The sequence below is a fragment of the Ostrinia nubilalis genome, chromosome 11 (assembly GCF_963855985.1).
Source record: "Ostrinia nubilalis chromosome 11, ilOstNubi1.1, whole genome shotgun sequence".
NCBI classification, from domain to species: domain Eukaryota; kingdom Metazoa; phylum Arthropoda; class Insecta; order Lepidoptera; family Crambidae; genus Ostrinia; species Ostrinia nubilalis.
This window is the reverse complement of record NC_087098.1, coordinates 15126705-15144285: the sequence shown is the minus strand read 5'-3', so window position 1 is coordinate 15144285 and position 17581 is coordinate 15126705. Positions and strand designations below refer to the sequence as shown.

Sequence of the window (17581 nt, the reverse complement as noted above, 5' to 3'; positions counted from 1 at the left end):
GTTGACCAAAATAAAACACAAGACTGGTATAAACTCGTATATTTAGAACTTCCGCCTCTTCAAGATCTCTGGTCGCCAGTTAATGGGGTGCGTCTCTTCCGACGCGGCCTCGTCCTCGCGGTAGATCTTGATGGTCTTATCGGCTTCGGCCGTGATGAGGCGCGAGCCCGAGCGGTCGAACGACATCGCGAAGATGCCCGCTTCGGAATCCATGGAGCCTGGTTGCACTGCCGACTGCAAACAAAACATAAAACGGTTAAGGCGATTATCACACTGCGCCGCGCTCCGCCGCGGTACGCGGGACGACAGATTTAAGTCGGCCGTTTGGTGTAGTGGTTCAGATCGGACTACTATGCCGAGAGGTCCCGGGTTCGATTCCCGGTCGGGCAGAAATTGAAATGATGAATTTTAATTTCTGTGACGGGTCTGGGTGTGACTATGTATAATATTTATGTATTTAAAAAAAAAAAGTATGTAAGTAGTATATCCGTTAAGCTAGCACCCATAACACAAGCATTAAGTTGCTTACTTTGGGGCTAGCTGGCGCTGTGTGAAATTGTCCTAAGATTTATTTATTTATTATTTAATCATTGTATGCAAGTACCTCAGTTTGTATAGAAAACACGCGCGGCACAACACACTGATAACGCGTCCGCGCGCGGGATTTTTTATATGAAATCACGCGGACCGCGGCGCAGTGTGATAACCGCCTAAGGTTAGTTATTGGGACCAATGGCGTAACTATACCATCCGAGGCTCGTGGCAAATGGGCCTTTGGCGTATCCAGGGGTTTTTTCTAGGTATTTTTCAGGGGGGCCCCGGGACCATCGCCTTGAAGCAGGAGTGGGGGGTGCGTTTGGGGTCTTGGGCCGAAGCCCCCTTGGGTCGGGGGCTCGTGGCTTTTGCCATTTTGCGAGCCCTATAGTTACGCCACTGATTGGGACTATATTACCTTTCTTTCTAACTTCCCTCTCGTTCCCATCACTGCAATTCCTATGTAGCCAGAATGAGGGTTTTCGCGATGGAAAAATCCGCCAGATGGCAATACGTAGACGCGAGGTCCAAATGCTGCGTGATTGGTGGATTTTGACATATCTGTCAATATCATGTCAAAAATAACCAATCATGCAGCATTTGGACCTCGCGTCTACGTATTGCTATCTGGCGGATTTTTCAATCGCGAAAACCCTCATTGACAGATTGACCGCCAACAACTCAACCAGTGAAGGCCAAGTGTGCCCCAGGGGAAAGTCAAACTGTGATTGGAGTGAGTTCCGAATGTATTGACGTCACAGCTTTCTTTTGTAAACAGCAATGTGAAAGATGCATTTTGACAGTTAAAGACGATTATTACCCTACAAAAACAGGAAAGTATAACCTACATATTTGTAAGTAAGAAGACAGACTCCTCCACTAATAAGCATGTAATGCATGAGCCCATGGTCAGTGGGTTATAAAAGCCTTGAAGTGAGAGCCCTACACTGGTTTACTATGTGCATGTGGATTGAGTGATCCTTGCTTCAATCTTAACAAAAATCGAGGAAGTTTTACTTAAAATATGTTAAAACATTGCGATGAAGTTTAAAAATTTGTTAAACCTAAGATAAAAATGTTATGGCCAATAAATAGGAGCACTCATACCGCACGCTTTAAGAAAACGTCAACATGTTTATTTCAGAAAATAAAGCCTTTCCACTTCTTTTTATAGTATAGAAAAATTGTTAAGAATATGTTAAAACTATTAACAAATTCAGAAATTCCTTGCACGTCCCGTTCCAAAGTTATGACGATTATTTAGGATCACTCACACCGCACACGGGCCGTACGAGTGCTCTTCAAAATAATGACTTTTTATTAATAAATACGTTTTATTTCTGTTGGGAAATGTGTGCAAACTGACGAGCGAATTTGTTAAAGAATAAGTGTGACAAAACTTAAAAGCTGAAGGAAGAAATTAACCTTTATTCTTTCCTCCAATATGCCGTGTGAGTGATCCTTACTTTTACCTCTATCTGCTCATATGTAGTTCGTAGGCAGACTGAGATAGTATCTAAAATTGTTAATTGTTTTTAACAATTATTTGGCATATATTTTGCTTTTATTAAGGTCATAATTTAAGAAATATCAGGCTTAGATGATTCCTAAAGGAAAATGTTGATTAGGGTACGTATGATTTTTTATTTTGAGAGACTGTTTCGATTCATCAGAAGTTTTCCTAAGGACGTTTTATTAAAAACTGTTCCGATTCGTCGTCGATGGTTGGACTATAAAATACGATAAAATAATATTATTAAATCTCACATGTAAATGAATAAAACAAATTTCATGTTAGACTTTCATGACTTTTTATGTTTTTGATGTAATTTTCTTTATGTCATGCTATATGGCATGATAAACAATGTAGAAAGGCTGCATATAAAATTAAGGATGTAGGTTTATAAGTACAGGTTACACACGGCAGGCATCTAGAAATGTATAGATTTCGATGTGCTCTTTACGAATTTCAACTTTGCGACCTCCTATTGTCTCCGCGGGCGCCACCAAATTTAAAAAATGCTGCTAGTAGCAGATTTTTTCAAATAATTCCTTTAGGATTATTTTTGATAAAACGTCCTTAGGAAAACTTCTGATGAATCGAAACAGTCTCTCAAAATAAAAAATCATACGTACCCTAATCAACATTTTCCTTTAGGAATCATCTAAGCCTGATATTTCTTAAATTATGACCTTAATAAAAGCAAAATATATGCCAAATAATTGTTAAAAACAATTAACAATTTTAGATACTATCTCAGTCTGCCTACGAACTACATATGAGCAGATAGAGGTAAAAGTAAGGATCACTCACACGGCATATTGGAGGAAAGAATAAAGGTTAATTTCTTCCTTCAGCTTTTAAGTTTTGTCACACTTATTCTTTAACAAATTCGCTCGTCAGTTTGCACACATTTCCCAACAGAAATAAAACGTATTTATTAATAAAAAGTCATTATTTTGAAGAGCACTCGTACGGCCCGTGTGCGGTGTGAGTGATCCTAAATAATCGTCATAACTTTGGAACGGGACGTGCAAGGAATTTCTGAATTTGTTAATAGTTTTAACATATTCTTAACAATTTTTCAATACTATAAAAAGAAGTGGAAAGGCTTTATTTTCTGAAAATAACATGTTGACGTTTTCTTAAAGCGTGCGGTATGAGTGCTCCTATTTAGTGGCCATAACATTTTTATCTTAGGTTTAACAAATTTTTAAACTTCATCGCAATGTTTTAACATATTTTAAGTAAAACTTCCTCGATTTTTGTTAAGATTGAAGCAAGGATCACTCAATCCACATGCACATGGTTTACTTGTGGTCAATGTTATCACAAAATTTCACATTACATAATTAATTATACATTTCTATTTAGTAAAAAACAACAAACCTGCAACCTCTGGAAGTTATACCCCGTCCGCCAGTCCCAGCAGTACATGGTCCCGTTATCCCCTCCACTAACCAACACACCCTCGGGATTCACAGCCATACAGTTAACGATCGCGTTGTGTCCGGACAAGTTCTGGATGAACTTGCCCTCCGGACACTTCCACTGCTTGATGTTGTCCGGGGAAGCGGACGCGAACGTGTATAACGACGGGTGGATGACCACGGAGCGGACTGACTTTTTATGGTTGGTCAGTGTACACATGGATTTGCCGGCGGCGAGGTCCCATAGCCGGATGGTTGAGTCGTGGGAGCCGGTTATGATCTGGAAATTAGAAAGATATTATGCCACTTTAAGTTTACTTTTTGGTAAGAGAAACTTATCATTACTTGAAGCAGGTCGCTCAATTCATTTGCTTGGGCCTGTGCTCTTACAGCCTTTTTTTTTTTTTTTTTTTTTTTTATGTGATAGGAGGCAAACGAGCAGACGGATCACCTGATGGTAAGCAATTGCCGTCGCCCATGTACACCCGCAACATCAGTGAAGTCACAAGTGCGCTGCCAACCTTTTAAATCCCATTCCCCCCCAATTGGGCCTCCGGTATCCTCACTCACTCGGCGAAACACAGCGCAAGCGCTGCTTCACGCCGGTTTTTTGTGAGGCCGTGGTATCACTCCGGTCGAGCCGGCCCATTCATGCCGAAGCGTGGCTCTCCCACGGATAAAAAAGCCTGATATTTAGTGTTTAAAACCACATGAAGAAAAAAAGCAGTGTTCTGGAGGCCTTTGTCCAGCAGTGAACGTCATTCGGTTGAAACGAACGTGTTCTGGAACAACTGCAGATTTGAAATTCTAAACTCCCCAATGACTAGGCAGAATAATCTCTGACCTTAGCCTTTTTTTATTATGATCATAGCCTGTTACTGTTGGAACCCAGCAGCTAGATTATTTTTTATGCTATGTTAAGGTCAATCATCTTACCCTGTTACTGCTGGAAAATGAAAAAATATGACTAAGCAGCATGGATTCTGATTCTGACCTTAGCCTGTCCTGTCCTCTAAAGCCATAAAGAAAAAAAAAGTGTTCTGGAACAGCTGCAGATTTTAAATTAGAAACCCACCAGACTAATGCTAGGCTGTATGGTTTCGGATCTTAGCCTTATCATTGATGATCCTGGCCAGTTACTGCTGGAAAAAATTAAAAAAACTCCTCTTCATCCCATTACCTGCGGCTCGGCCGCCTGGCACGCAACAGAGGCCACAGTATTCGTGTGTCCGGCCAGCGTGTGGACATTGGTCTTACTGATACTGGCATGCCTTCTATAGCCATAACTTATATGATCCTGGCCAGTTACTGCTGGAAGAAAAATTAAAAAAAACTCCTCTTCATCCCATTACCTGCGGCTCCGCGGCCTGGCACGCTACAGAGGCCACAGTATTCGTGTGTCCGGCCAGCGTGTGGACATTGGTCTTACTGATACTGGCATGCCTTCTATAGCCATAACTTATATGATCCTGGCCAGTTACTGCTGGAAGAAAAATTAAAAAAAACTCCTCTTCATCCCATTACCTGCGGCTCCGCGGCCTGGCACGCTACAGAGGCCACAGTATTCGTGTGTCCGGCCAGCGTGTGGACATTGGCCTTACTGATACTGGCATGCCTTCTATAGCCATAACTTATATGATCCTGGGCAGTTACTGCTGGAAAAAAATTAAAAAAACTCCTCTTCATCCCATTACCTGCGGCTCGGCCGCCGGGCACGCTACAGAGGCCATAGTATTCGTGTGTCCAGCCAGCGTGTGGACATTGGCCTTACTGATACTGGCAGGTCCTCTAAAGTCACGAAGAAAAGAAAAAAACAGTGTTCTGTTTCAGAACTTCTGGAACATCTGCAGATTTGAAATTAAAAACCCACCAGACTAAACACTAGGCTGTATGGTTACTATGGTTTCTGATTTTAAGTCTTTTTCATGATCCTGGCCAGTTACTGCTGGAAAAAAAACTCATCACATTACCTGCGGCTCGGCCGCCTGGCACGCAACAGAGGCCACGGTATTCGTGTGTCCGGCCAGCGTGTGGACATTGGCCTTACTGATACTGGCAGGTCCTCTAAAGCCATAAAGAAGGGGAAAAAAAGACAGTTCTGGAACAGCTTCACATTTCAAATTAGAAACCCACAAGACTAATGACTAGGCTGTATGGTTTCTGATCTTAGCCTTATATGATCCTGTCCACACTGCTGGAAAAAAGAAACAAATAAATACTCCTCTTCATCGCATTACCTGCGGCTCCGCGGCCTGACACGCAACAGAGGCCACAGTATTCGTGTGTCCGGCCAGCGTGTGGACTGGGGACATCGGCCTTACTGATACTGGCATGTCCACTAAAGCCATATTTAAAGAAGAAAAAAAATCAGTGTTCTGTTCCAGAACTTCGGGAACAGCTGCAGATTTGAAATTAGAAACCCACCAATCTAATGACTAGGCTGTATGGTTTCTGATCTTAGCCTTTTTTATGATCCTGGCCAGTTACTGCTGGAAAAAAGCTCATCGCATTACCTGCGGCTTGGCCGACTGGCACGCAACCGAAACGACGGTATTCTATTACTAGGCTGTATGTTTTCTGATCTTAGCCTAAAAAAATGTGATCCTGGCCAGTTACTGCTAGAAAAAAAAAACTCATCGCATTACCTGGGGCTCGGCCGCCTGGCACGCAACAGATGCTACAGTATTCGTGTGCCCAGCCAGCGTGTGGACATTGGCCTTACTGCGCATGTCCCAGACGCGCGCCGTTGCGTCCCGTCCCGCCGATACGAGCACGTCGATGCTCGGGTGAAGCGCGAGCGTATACACGGCTGACAGGTGCCCGTGGTAGTGCCGGATCACCTGCGAATATACTCGAGTATTAGAAGACGATGGAGGTTGCAGTGAAAGATCGAGGTAAATACTCCTTGCTAATAAAAGTGACACAAGCTCTCGTCAAGCTGCAGATCCTGGCTACACAGGAGTTGCAGCAGTGAGAACGAGAAGTGGGAATAGTTACACACTTGTTGAACACTTGTTTATAGTGACGTTTTTGCTGGAAATTACATTTTAAACTATGTTCATTGTTCAACGCTTGTAACTTTTTATTTGTAAGAGGGTTTGTTTCTCGCATTGAGTTGAATACTGTGAAAGTCTATTTTCGGTTGCGTTCTCCGAATTCGTATGTATGTAATAGTGAATATCGTGCATTGAACACAATTGAGGTTTCATCTCTACAAGATCTACGTCAACAGGTTATTTACATTTACATTGAATATAATTCTGCGAAAACCAAATCAATATCTGTCTGAATGCGTTCCTGGAATTCGCAAATGCGCGCTGCATGTGAGGAAGAGAAGAACTTGGTCGGGTTCGCTAGTACCACGGCGCGTGGGAAAGGGACAGCCGCTCAGCCGGGTTCGCAAAAACCGCAGCGCGTGGGAAAGGGACAACCTATTGAGCGGATTCGCAGATGCTATAACGCGGGAGAAAGAGACAACTGCTCAACTGACCTTGTCCTATTTTAGATTTATCTCGTTTCACTAGAATTTAAGACCAATTTTGATAATAATGTATTTTATTGTGAAACTTTCGTTTATTAAATACTGGAACTACGTTTGGACATCCTTTTTAGAGTGTTTACAGGTTCTTTTTACCCTGCGCCAGAAGGAAATTTAACAAGCGTTTATTTAGTTTCATCTGTCCCGCTAAATAATCAAATCTTTCAAGTTAAATTTGATCCACTTCCCGGTTACCGATTAAGCTGACATTTTACATGCATGTGTAAATTGCGTTGCAATGCAATATTATGATGATAAATGAAGCTTATATGATGATGTAGCTGGAAGGTGAGGTGACCAATATTGGAACTCTACTATAAAACGATACAAGCCCATTGAGTCTGCGCTCGTCAATTATGATAGAGCTGGAAGGTGGCCATAGGAACTCCGCAATAAAACGACACAACCCCATCGAGTTTGGGCTTGTTTGATTTGTATTGACGAGAACTTTAATCCTATAAGGTCACCAGGCTATGATGATGGAGTTAGAAGGTGACCATAGGAACTCCGCAATAGAACGACACAACCCCATCGAGTTTGGGCTTGTTTGATTTGTATTGACGAGAACTTTAATCCTATAAGGTCACCAGGATCTGATGATAGAGCTGGAAGGTAGCCATAGGAACTCCGCAATAAAACGACACAACCCATCGAGTAGGGGCTCGTTTTATTCGTATTGATGGCACCTAACATTTTAAGTGCTCAAAACAACACAAAATTTTGTGTGGATTCTACGAATTATTAGGAGCTAGCTACATACCGGAAAAAAATATAACATACCAAAATTATGTGTTATTTAGTCAATCAGTATACCATATTCCACAAAATGTTACAGTCATGTAGGTTTATACAGCAGTCGCTATTTTAATGACATCATATTTTCGAATCCAGGCACTTTACAGGTTTTAAAATTACATAATATTACACTCCATCTCTTCTCTTCTCGCTCATCAAACTCAAATCACAGTGTACTGCCGGCATCACATCGCAAAAATGGTAGAGCGGCCATCTTGTGCCTTACAGCGGGGGGACAGTTCGTCATCGATTACTGAGCCACGCTTACCGCATTGCGTATGTCGTGGCGCGATCGATTGGCGCATCACGATGTGCCCGGCTGCCTGGGCATATTACGATGTGGCTAATGCAACGATCGGCCCACGACGTGCAAGTTTTCACGCGGTAGAACGATGTTCGTTCGCTCGTTTCAGCCAAATGACGTCCATTGCTGGACAAAGGCCTCCTCCAAGGTTTTCCACAATGCACGGTCCTGCGCTGCCCGCATCCAGGCTCTTCCCGCGACCTTTACCAGATCGTCGGTCCACCTAGTAGGAGGCCTGCCCACGCTACGTCTTCCAGCCCGTGGTCGCCACTCGAGAACTTTTCTGCCCCAACGGCCATCGTCTCTACGAGCTATGTGCCCCGCCCACTGCCACTTGATTTTAGCAATTCTGCGAGCTATGTCGGTCACTTTGGTTTCCTGTGGATCTCCTCATTTCTGATTCGATCACGAACGATGTAGTCAAATAGTATCTTGTTGTTTTAGAATCTTACCTTATTATATTCCAAGTCCCAGCATTTAACTTGTCTGTCTTCTCCACAACTGAAAAGATATGGGTGTCTTGATGATACTTCCAACCCTGCAAAAGAACAAAGCAGTTATTTAGACTACCTATCAGCTTGTTTATCAAATTGTAATCAATTTTTAACAAAAAATACATACCTCTGACTGTGCTAACATGTCCTGTAAGTGACACTTTTAGTTTTCCACTAGCTAAGTCCCAAATTTTTATAACTCTGTCAGCAGCACCTGGTAAAAAAGAAATTAAATTGTTTTATTCTGTCAAGCAGTTTTAAAAAGAGTTATTCCATGCAATGCCAATATTTTGTGCAATACTGAGAAGACTTTCCTCTTCTACTGATAGGTAGTCTTCTCTTTTCTGTTGTGTAGTTTTTTATGGGATAGTTATAACTATCTGATGAATTAATTTCTGAACAACTAAGTACAGTCCTCTCAACTTAAGCTGAGAATTGCATTTGTGTGAGTGCACACCGATAGTGTAGAGTGGCAATCGGCTTGAGGCGCGGCGCGTCCCGCGCATGGTTTAAACCGGTTTATACTAGTTTATAGCAATCGGCCTGAGGCGCGGCGCGTCCGCCACGCGTCACTTCCCTGCCGCTCACATACTTCACTTCACCCCCGGTACTGGTAGCAGATAGACGTGTAATTTTATGTAATTGTGTTCCAAATATTAGTGAAATGGCTCCTACTGTAAGTGAATTTCCTGTACGAAAACCATTAAGCAGGCAACCATTTTTGTACACTATCTTTTAAATAAAAAAAGTTATTTTTTTATGTAACAGTAATACTTAGTGCTTTTTAAAAGCCTACTTTAAAAAATAAAATGAGTTTTATAAGTTTTTTTTTAAGTTTTACGACTCCTTTTTATTTAAAGTAATTAAATCAAAGCTATTGAAATTCCCTAGTCATCTTTATCCAACCCAACACTTACCGGTAGCAAACCACTCGTTCCCCGGCTCAACTGCCACACATCTCACCCATCCTAAATGCCCAGATATGACCCTGAACAGTTTCCAGGGCGCGTGCCACTTGGGCTTGGGCATGGCGGGCGCCTTCCGAGGCAGAGCCGTGAGGGCACCCGCCGGAGGAGCAGGCGATGGTGCTGGGCCAGTATAGGGAAGCATGGCTGTCTCTGAGCCGAGCGCTGCTGATTCTGCCATCTCTGGAACGGTTGGAATTAGATTTAATAATGTATGTTTTTGGCTGATGATTAGCATTCTAGTGATGGTGAATGATGAAATCATAAAAAGTCTTCCATTGATTTTTTATGTCTTAGATATTGGATAGTATCTTTAGCATTTCATTGAATGCTGTTTCAATGTGGCAATTTTAAGAGACTTCTTTTTGGTTACAGAATTTAGAGTGTTATTAATTCTATTTGCAATTAGAAAATGAGATATATTGTTATAATCTCATTTGCCAATATTAAATTGAATGATTGTTATTATTAATCACAAAAAACAATAAGGCTGAGTTGCACCACCTTATTGTAACCGTAACAATAACGATTACCGGTGAATTTTGTATGGAGTTTGACAGATTTTTGATGTTTGTCAAACTTAAAGTAAAATGTAACAACTCAGCCTAAGAATAAGACATAGAACAGCGATTGTTAACTTATAGAGCTTCAATCTAGTATGTGAACAAATGTGACATACCTGTCATGTCATGTGGAGTCTCCGGCCGGCTCATGGCCTCCTGCTGCTTGACAGCTTGTGCCTGCTGCACAGTTGCCAGCACTTGTCCATAACTGTCTCTTGCTTTTACTGTTTTCAGTATCTTTTCTCTGAAACAAGACCCATTATATTTATACTAATGTTTTATTTGATGATTAGTCGTACTATTAGGGAGTGCTTTGCTATATAAATTAATACCACGTATTAGGAATGCATTTGTATGGCAAAATACCATTGCATGTTTTAGAATGATTCATATTTTAAAATGATTGACAATCATGAGCAAAACCGACTTCACAATGGGCTAGAAATGAAAAAAATAATTTAGTGTTTATTTATGAAGTAATATGAGTCTAAAATAATTATCATAAACCAGCAAAATAGATGTGTCGGAGGTTAGTTTTGACGAGATTTTGTATAAGCGTCATGAGGAAATATGATGAATTAAGACACTCGTGAGTGTATTATTACAACACAGATACTTACGCTTTTTCGTCTATAGGCGGTAGAAGTCCCTGGTTAGATAGGAACATGTCGTGAGACCTCTTCAAAGATCTGAACACCAAGGTGTGAACTGAATGCTTGATTACATCGTCCGCCATGGTCTTATACTTTTGTGAACGGTTTTAAATATCAATTAATTATCTACTTAAAATCACTAGCAATATTATAGTTACTTTACTTTATTTAAATATCATTATTTTAAATAAATTCAACACAAACACGATTAGCCAAGGAGGGTTAGCGTTACTTCTGTCAGTCAATGTCAAAATGACATCGGCCACAGTCTACAAAGAATAGTCGTTCAGAAATCGAAAACTTCAAATAATATCAGTGATGAAAGAGCATCAGTGGGTCTAGCTTATGGTCTAGCTAGACAAATTGCACATTGTAATCGTAAACCACTTGAAAAGTGGTCGAAAAGCCATTTTTTTATGTAGTTCTGACGGATTCGATTTTCGATTCGATCAAAAAGTGCATTTTGTTTAGGGGGGCAGGCTTATTTTAGTAGGGTTTTAAAATTTATCCAAAATTCAAGACAGATGTTTATAATTTGCTATATTTTTGCCAAAAACAAGAAAACGGAGAATTAATGGCCATTTTTATTCATTAAGAAAGTGGCAACACTGGCAGTATGATCACTTTGTCGCTTTGTCGTATCGTGTTTGTTTCGAATCGCGGCGGGAGTCAAACTGACACAAGTACCTACGTAAATCGAAGTACCCACAGATCACGTAATAATAGCCTACCCACATAATTTGAATGAATTGCGAGGGAGAATGAGAGGATTTTTTTTAAATTTATGAAACACGTTTAAATGTTATAATTGCGTTGTCCATAGATCCCGGCGACGACACTAGTCAAACTGGACCTGGCTCTGGGAGGCAGAGCAGACTATCTTTTCTACCAGGTGAGTCCAAAATTCCAAATGCAATCATAAAATTGACTTTGATACACTGAATCTTGAAATGTTGTATCTCATCATCACTAATGATTTCTGTTGCATGTTTTTATGATTCTAATCTAAACTGAAATGCCACATAACTTGACGTGTTGTCGTCTGTATGTAGAATTGTAGATTGATATTACAGTAGGATAAGACAGGTAATTAGGAAACCTATTGGGAAAGTTTCTTCTACGATATAGAAAATTATTTATTAATTGCGTTTTTAGAAACTGGGGAATATGAAAGCCTATCTGGATCCAGTCCTGGGCGACAGAGCATCGTCGCCAGGCAACCAGGTGAGCCCTGTAACTAACCTAACCAATAACTAACTATAACTTATACACCTACCTACCTCACCATCAGGTCATTTAGTCTCCACTGCAGGAACACAAATACGATTCTATATTTTACTCATGGCAAATTTACTTATTTAAAGACTATTGCACACACATAACAATGTTCCGTACAAAAAGGCGAGCTTAATGCCATAAGTCATTCATTCATTCAAATGGGGGATAAGTCTTCGTTCTATAATCGAAGTATTATTTAAAAATGGACTTATAGAGAAAGAAATATTGTGCGGCGTTCGGGTGTTTAAATTCGAAAATAAATCTACCGGATTTATCTTTTTTTTTCGCTTCTCAAAGATGCTGAAAGGTATGTTGGCCATGTAGGTAATCAATAATTCTTAGGATAGTAGGTATAGGAACCTAACCTACCATGACTACTGCTCAGAATGCGTTCGTTCGTTTCAGCCAAATGACGTCCACTGCTGGACAAAGGCTTCTCCCAAGGTTTTCCATAATGAATGCGTACTTACCTAAGTACATACGTACCTCATTACAAATAAGTAGATTAATTATTTTTTCACTAGACAGCAACCCTAACAGCGTAAGAAGAGTTCAGAGGCACGCGATAGAAAGAGACAAAACTTGTAGGTGAATAAAATTGTAGGTACGTAGTGCTGTGCGAGCTGAATTCCACTGTATCGCGTCGTAGCAAGACTCGCATTTATTTAAATCGTCTTGCGGAGTAATCCTTCTGTACCTGTACTATTACTTATTCTGTGCCGCGGCTTCACCCGCGGAAATGGAATTTTTCGGTTTTTTATATAACCTATGACACTCAGCAATTTTGTGGCTTTCTATTGGTGAAATAACTTTTAAAATCGGTTCAGTAGATCCCGTGATTGCCCCTTGCAATTTAATAAATATACAAACACACAAACTTTACCTCTTTATAATATTAGTATAGATTATTTAATTACTTATATATCTATTTACTTATATGTCTATTTAATTCTACTTCTCACATATAACATTAACTCAAGTTTAACTGGTTTAACATTATTTAAGTAACATTTAACGTCATTTCAACGAGTCTGTTTTCATTATTGTATTTAGACAGAGCAGTCTGATCCTAACACAAGTTGATAAAACTTAAAAGGATTAGATCCAAAACTTTGTTATGTGACTTGTTTGTATGAATAAAATATTTTGTATTTTTTTTGTATTTTTTCACCCCATGAGGAATTTTGCCCTGTCCTTAGGAGGGTAGGCAAAATTCCTTATTATTGGACGAAGATATAAAAATAAGTGAAGAGGCTTCTTTTAAGCCATTGAAAGTAATATTATTAATTGATTGCGTTGTCCGTAGACCCCAGTGATGATCTTACAACAATAACATAGACATTGAACACTTACTTAATCTCGAAATGTTATTGAAAGTTATTTATTAGTTGCCTTGTCCGTAGATCCCAAGGATGATCTAAGCCAACCTGGACCCAGCACTGGGAAGCAGAGTATATACCGGCAACCAGGTGAGCCCAATATAAACCCAATAACTAATGGCGCAGTTACAGTATGCGCGAACTTGATCGAATCAGATGGTAAACACGTAATTTAATATCACACTATAACATGGACATTGAGCACTTAATCTCGAAACAAGTATATTAATTAATTGCGATGTCCTTAGATCCCAGGGATGATCTAAGCCAACCTAGAACCAGCTCTGGGACGCAAAGTATCTCCTGGCAACCAGGTGAGCCCAAACCCAATAATTAAATATAATGGCCCAGTTACAGTACCTACCTATGCGCGAACTTGATCGAATCAGATGGTAACCATAACATAGACATTGAACACTAATCTCGAAATGTTATTGAAAGTTATTTATTAGTTGCCTTGTCCGTAGATCCCAAGGATGATCTAAGCCAACCTGGACCCAGCACTGGGAAGCAGAGTATCTCCCGGCAACCAGGTGAGCCCAATATAAACCCAATAAACTAATGGCGCAGTTACAGTATGCGCGAACTTGATCGAATCAGATGGTAACACGTAATTCAACATGAACATTGAACACTATCTTGAAATATATTATTTGCTGTGGACTATTCATTTTATCATTTTATGTTTGTATTATTGAAAGTTATTTATTAATTGATTTGTCCGTAGATGCCGATGATGATCTAAGCCTACCTGGACCCAGCACTGGGAAGCAGAGTATCTCCTGGCAACCAGGTGAGTCTAAACCAGTACTTATTATTATTCTGTCAGACCCAATAACTAACTAAGGGTTCGGCCAAACTAACGCGATCACACCGCGATCAGCCGGCGTGCAGCGATGGCGACCAGACCTAAATGCATTGATCGCCATCGCTGCACGCCGGTTGATCGCGTGTGATCGTGTTGGTTTGTCCGAACCTTAAGTAATAATGGCGCAGTAACTTAAATAAATTAACTAATAATTGAAAGTTATTTATTTATTAATTACGTTGTCCCTAGATCCCAAGGACGATGCTAGCCAACCAGGAACCAGCTCTGGGAAGCAGAACGGCGTCACCAAGAAGCCAGGTGAGCCTAAACCCAATAACTAATACTATAACATGAACATTGAAAACCGAATCTCGAAATATACCTACCCGATCATTAGGTAATTTACGCCCGTATTCGCAAACGATGCTTGCATAAGTGAAGCAGCAAACCGGACGCACAGTTTAAATAGAGCTCTGTGATTGTTCTGTGCGTCCACGCGCACTGTGAGACCTCTCGGTAATGTTTGTGAATACGGGCGTTAGTCTCTACTACATGAGGATGTCTCTCTTTTTTATTTACTTGTGGCAAATGGGGGATTTTACCTATAATGCGGAATTCGTCTACCGTCCTATTACGGGCCTTGGATGCTGAAAAAATTGAAGAGTAGAAGGCTTTGTGCGGGGAATGGGTGCTCAATAATAGTCGGACTCCAAAATCGTAATGCTCAAGGTTTGTATGTGGCGGCTGCCACAGCTTCTTCTAAGTAATTGAAAGTTATTTATTTATTAATTACGTTGTCCCTAGATCCCAAGGACGATACTAGCCAACCAGGAACCAGCTCTGGGAAGCAGTGCGGCGTCTCCAAGCAAGCAGGTAAGCCCAAACCCAGTTACCAACTAAGTATAGCATGAATGAATGAAGCTCGTAATAACACCATCCGGTAATTTATTCTCCACTGCAGAAGGAGGACTCTCTCTAATTTACTTGTGGCCAATGGGGGATTTTGCCTACTGTTCTAATAATGGGCGTTGTTGGATGCTGCAAAAATATAAGAGTAGGTTCATTGAACACTGAATCTCGAAATACATCAGGTTATTTAGTCACCATTGCAAAAGGAGGACTCTCTCTACTTAATTTGCAAATGAGGGATTTTGCCCATATGGAATTTTACCTACCGTCCTATTACGGGCCTTGTTGGATGCTGCAAAAATAGAAGAGTAGAGGCTTCTTTTAAGTACTTAATTGAAAGTTATTTATTAATTAATTACGTTGTCCGTAGCTCCCAAGGACGATGCTAGCAAGCCAGGACCCAGCCATCGGCGGCAGAGCAGCATCATCGCCTGGCAACCAGGTGAGCACAAACGAAATTATAGCTAACTTCTTGGTAACAATGAATCTCGAAATAATATACCTCATCTGCAGGTAATAGTCAGCACTGCAGGAGTATGACCCTCTCTAATTAACCTATAGCAAATGGGAGAAATAATTGAGGATAAAAAACGAAAGAAAAATAAGAGAGCATAAAAATTCATAAAATTAATTTATTTTTTGCAAATAGGTAGGCTTATAAAATTAAAAAAAAATTATTTGGCCCAACACATTAAAATTACAAATTAAAACAAAACTAAAAATAAAATTGTACCAAACAGGTCCTCGCTCAGCATATGCCAAGGCACGAAGTACCTCGACGCTGATATTATCTGATAAAAACTTTTACTGCTTTAGAGATATTGAAATTTAATTTATTTAATTGCGTTGTCCGTAGGTCCCAGAGGCGATGCGATTCAAGCTGGACCCAGCCATGGGCAAAGCGGCGACTTCAAGCAGCTGGGTAAGTCCACGCAATCGAATTAGTTCTCATTATACCTACCCTACATTGGAATTTACCGTCAAATTCAATCCACCACGCTTCTATTGAAATTTTTATCCTGTCACTTCAGCCTACTTGAAAAGGATTTTCAGGTATGGTAGGAAATTGGGAGTAGATAGGTAGGTACTATCCGTTTGTCGTAGTTTTAAGTACGTATCTGCTGTATTTGAATCGAGGGAGACTGTATTCAATAATTGCTTCTATAAATGTAGAGGTGCGCCGCAGGACCGGTCTTTGTGGAAAACCTTGGGGGAGGCCTTTGTCCAGCAGTGGAAGTCTTTCGGCTGGAACGAACTTACGAATGTAGAGTTTATTGGTTGATGTTAAAACTAAGGTATAAAAATATAGATGGACCATGTGTTGGGTGCTAAAAATTTTAAGATAGGCCTCTTTTAATATATTGAAAGTTATATGTGAAATGAAACACTCTTGTAGGTTGTTTAACTTGTATTTCAGCACCACTGATTTACACAATTCCGACATTATGACGTCAACCTAATAGTACCTCTCGCTTCGAACGCTCAAATCGAACTGACTGTCCAGCGGCATGCCAGCGATAAGGTAACTTCCCCTTCCATCAGTGAAAGTCGACCGGTTCAAAACGACTTATCGACGGCATGCCCCGGAACTAGTCAAATGCAATACTTATTTCATAATTAGCTGTTTTTTAATTTTTAAAATAATAAAATGTATACAATAAAAATCTAAAATAATTAAAATAAATATGAAATAATTGGATGTAATACACAATAAGTTCTAAAATCATTCTAATGTCTGCAAAATGCCTAGGAAGTAATCAAATAAAGTATTTTAATTTAATAATGGATTTTTGGGTTCTTCTAAAATACTAAAATTGTTACAATAACTATTTAAAAGTAACCAATAATCGTATAAAATACAATATAAATTCTAAAATCATTACATATGCGTTGTCCGTAGGTAAACAGGGCGGTCCGCGCAAGCCTGGACCCCGTGGTAGGCCGGTGAAACCTGTCCACTACAAATCGATACCAGGTAAGTCCACTTTAATCTTAACCAAATTCTTTGATAAACACTGAATCTGAAAATCATCTCATCAGCCGGTCTTAGTTTCTACTGCAGGAGCACGATCCTGTCTAATTTGGCTTTGGCAAATATGGAATTATTAGAGCAATACGATACGATGTAATTTTAATGGTTATAATGATTACATTAGGTACGCCCCTGGTACCTACCTAGGTAACTAGGTACATCAATTTGTGTCGTTCCTTTCCTCTTTATGTACTTGATTGAATTCAGGAAGAGTTGTAAGGTAGGGTTAGGATGGGTATAGCTTAGCTTATAATTATGAATAAAACTTGTTAGGTATGTCTAATTTACGTTTTATTTGGTAAAAAAATGGATGCTATTAATCTAACGTGTATGGCACAAACATGCTTGCATTTAGTGTTTTAATTTTTAATTTTTGACTCATTAAGATTTTAAATACA

At 40.1% G+C, this 17581-nt stretch overlaps 1 protein-coding gene and 1 long non-coding RNA gene across 3 annotated transcripts; one reads left to right on the top strand and one right to left on the bottom strand.

Annotated features, from left to right (window-relative positions):
- Positions 1–24: 24 nt before the first annotated feature.
- On the bottom strand, positions 25–11008 carry LOC135076319 (pleiotropic regulator 1). 2 transcript variants are annotated; one of them, XM_063970803.1, is made up of 9 exons: positions 10745–11008; positions 10241–10368; positions 9514–9744; positions 8724–8810; positions 8555–8640; positions 6183–6305; positions 5436–5507; positions 3425–3745; positions 25–234 (listed from the first exon to the last, which is right to left on the bottom strand). In XM_063970803.1, exons 1-9 carry the CDS (start codon positions 10858–10860, stop codon positions 43–45), a joined length of 1356 nt encoding a protein of 451 aa, XP_063826873.1. In that variant the 5' UTR covers positions 10861–11008; the 3' UTR covers positions 25–42. The 2 variants fall into 2 exon arrangements, with proteins under 2 accessions (XP_063826873.1, XP_063826872.1); XM_063970802.1 differs by lacking the exon at positions 5436–5507 and having other exon boundaries at positions 6111–6305.
- Positions 11009–15044: 4036 nt separating this feature from the next.
- Positions 15045–16057, top strand: LOC135075921 (uncharacterized). Its single transcript, XR_010258158.1, has 3 exons — positions 15045–15115; positions 15522–15593; positions 16008–16057. It is a non-coding gene; the product is annotated as an uncharacterized LOC135075921 (long non-coding RNA).
- Positions 16058–17581: the final 1524 nt, after the last annotated feature.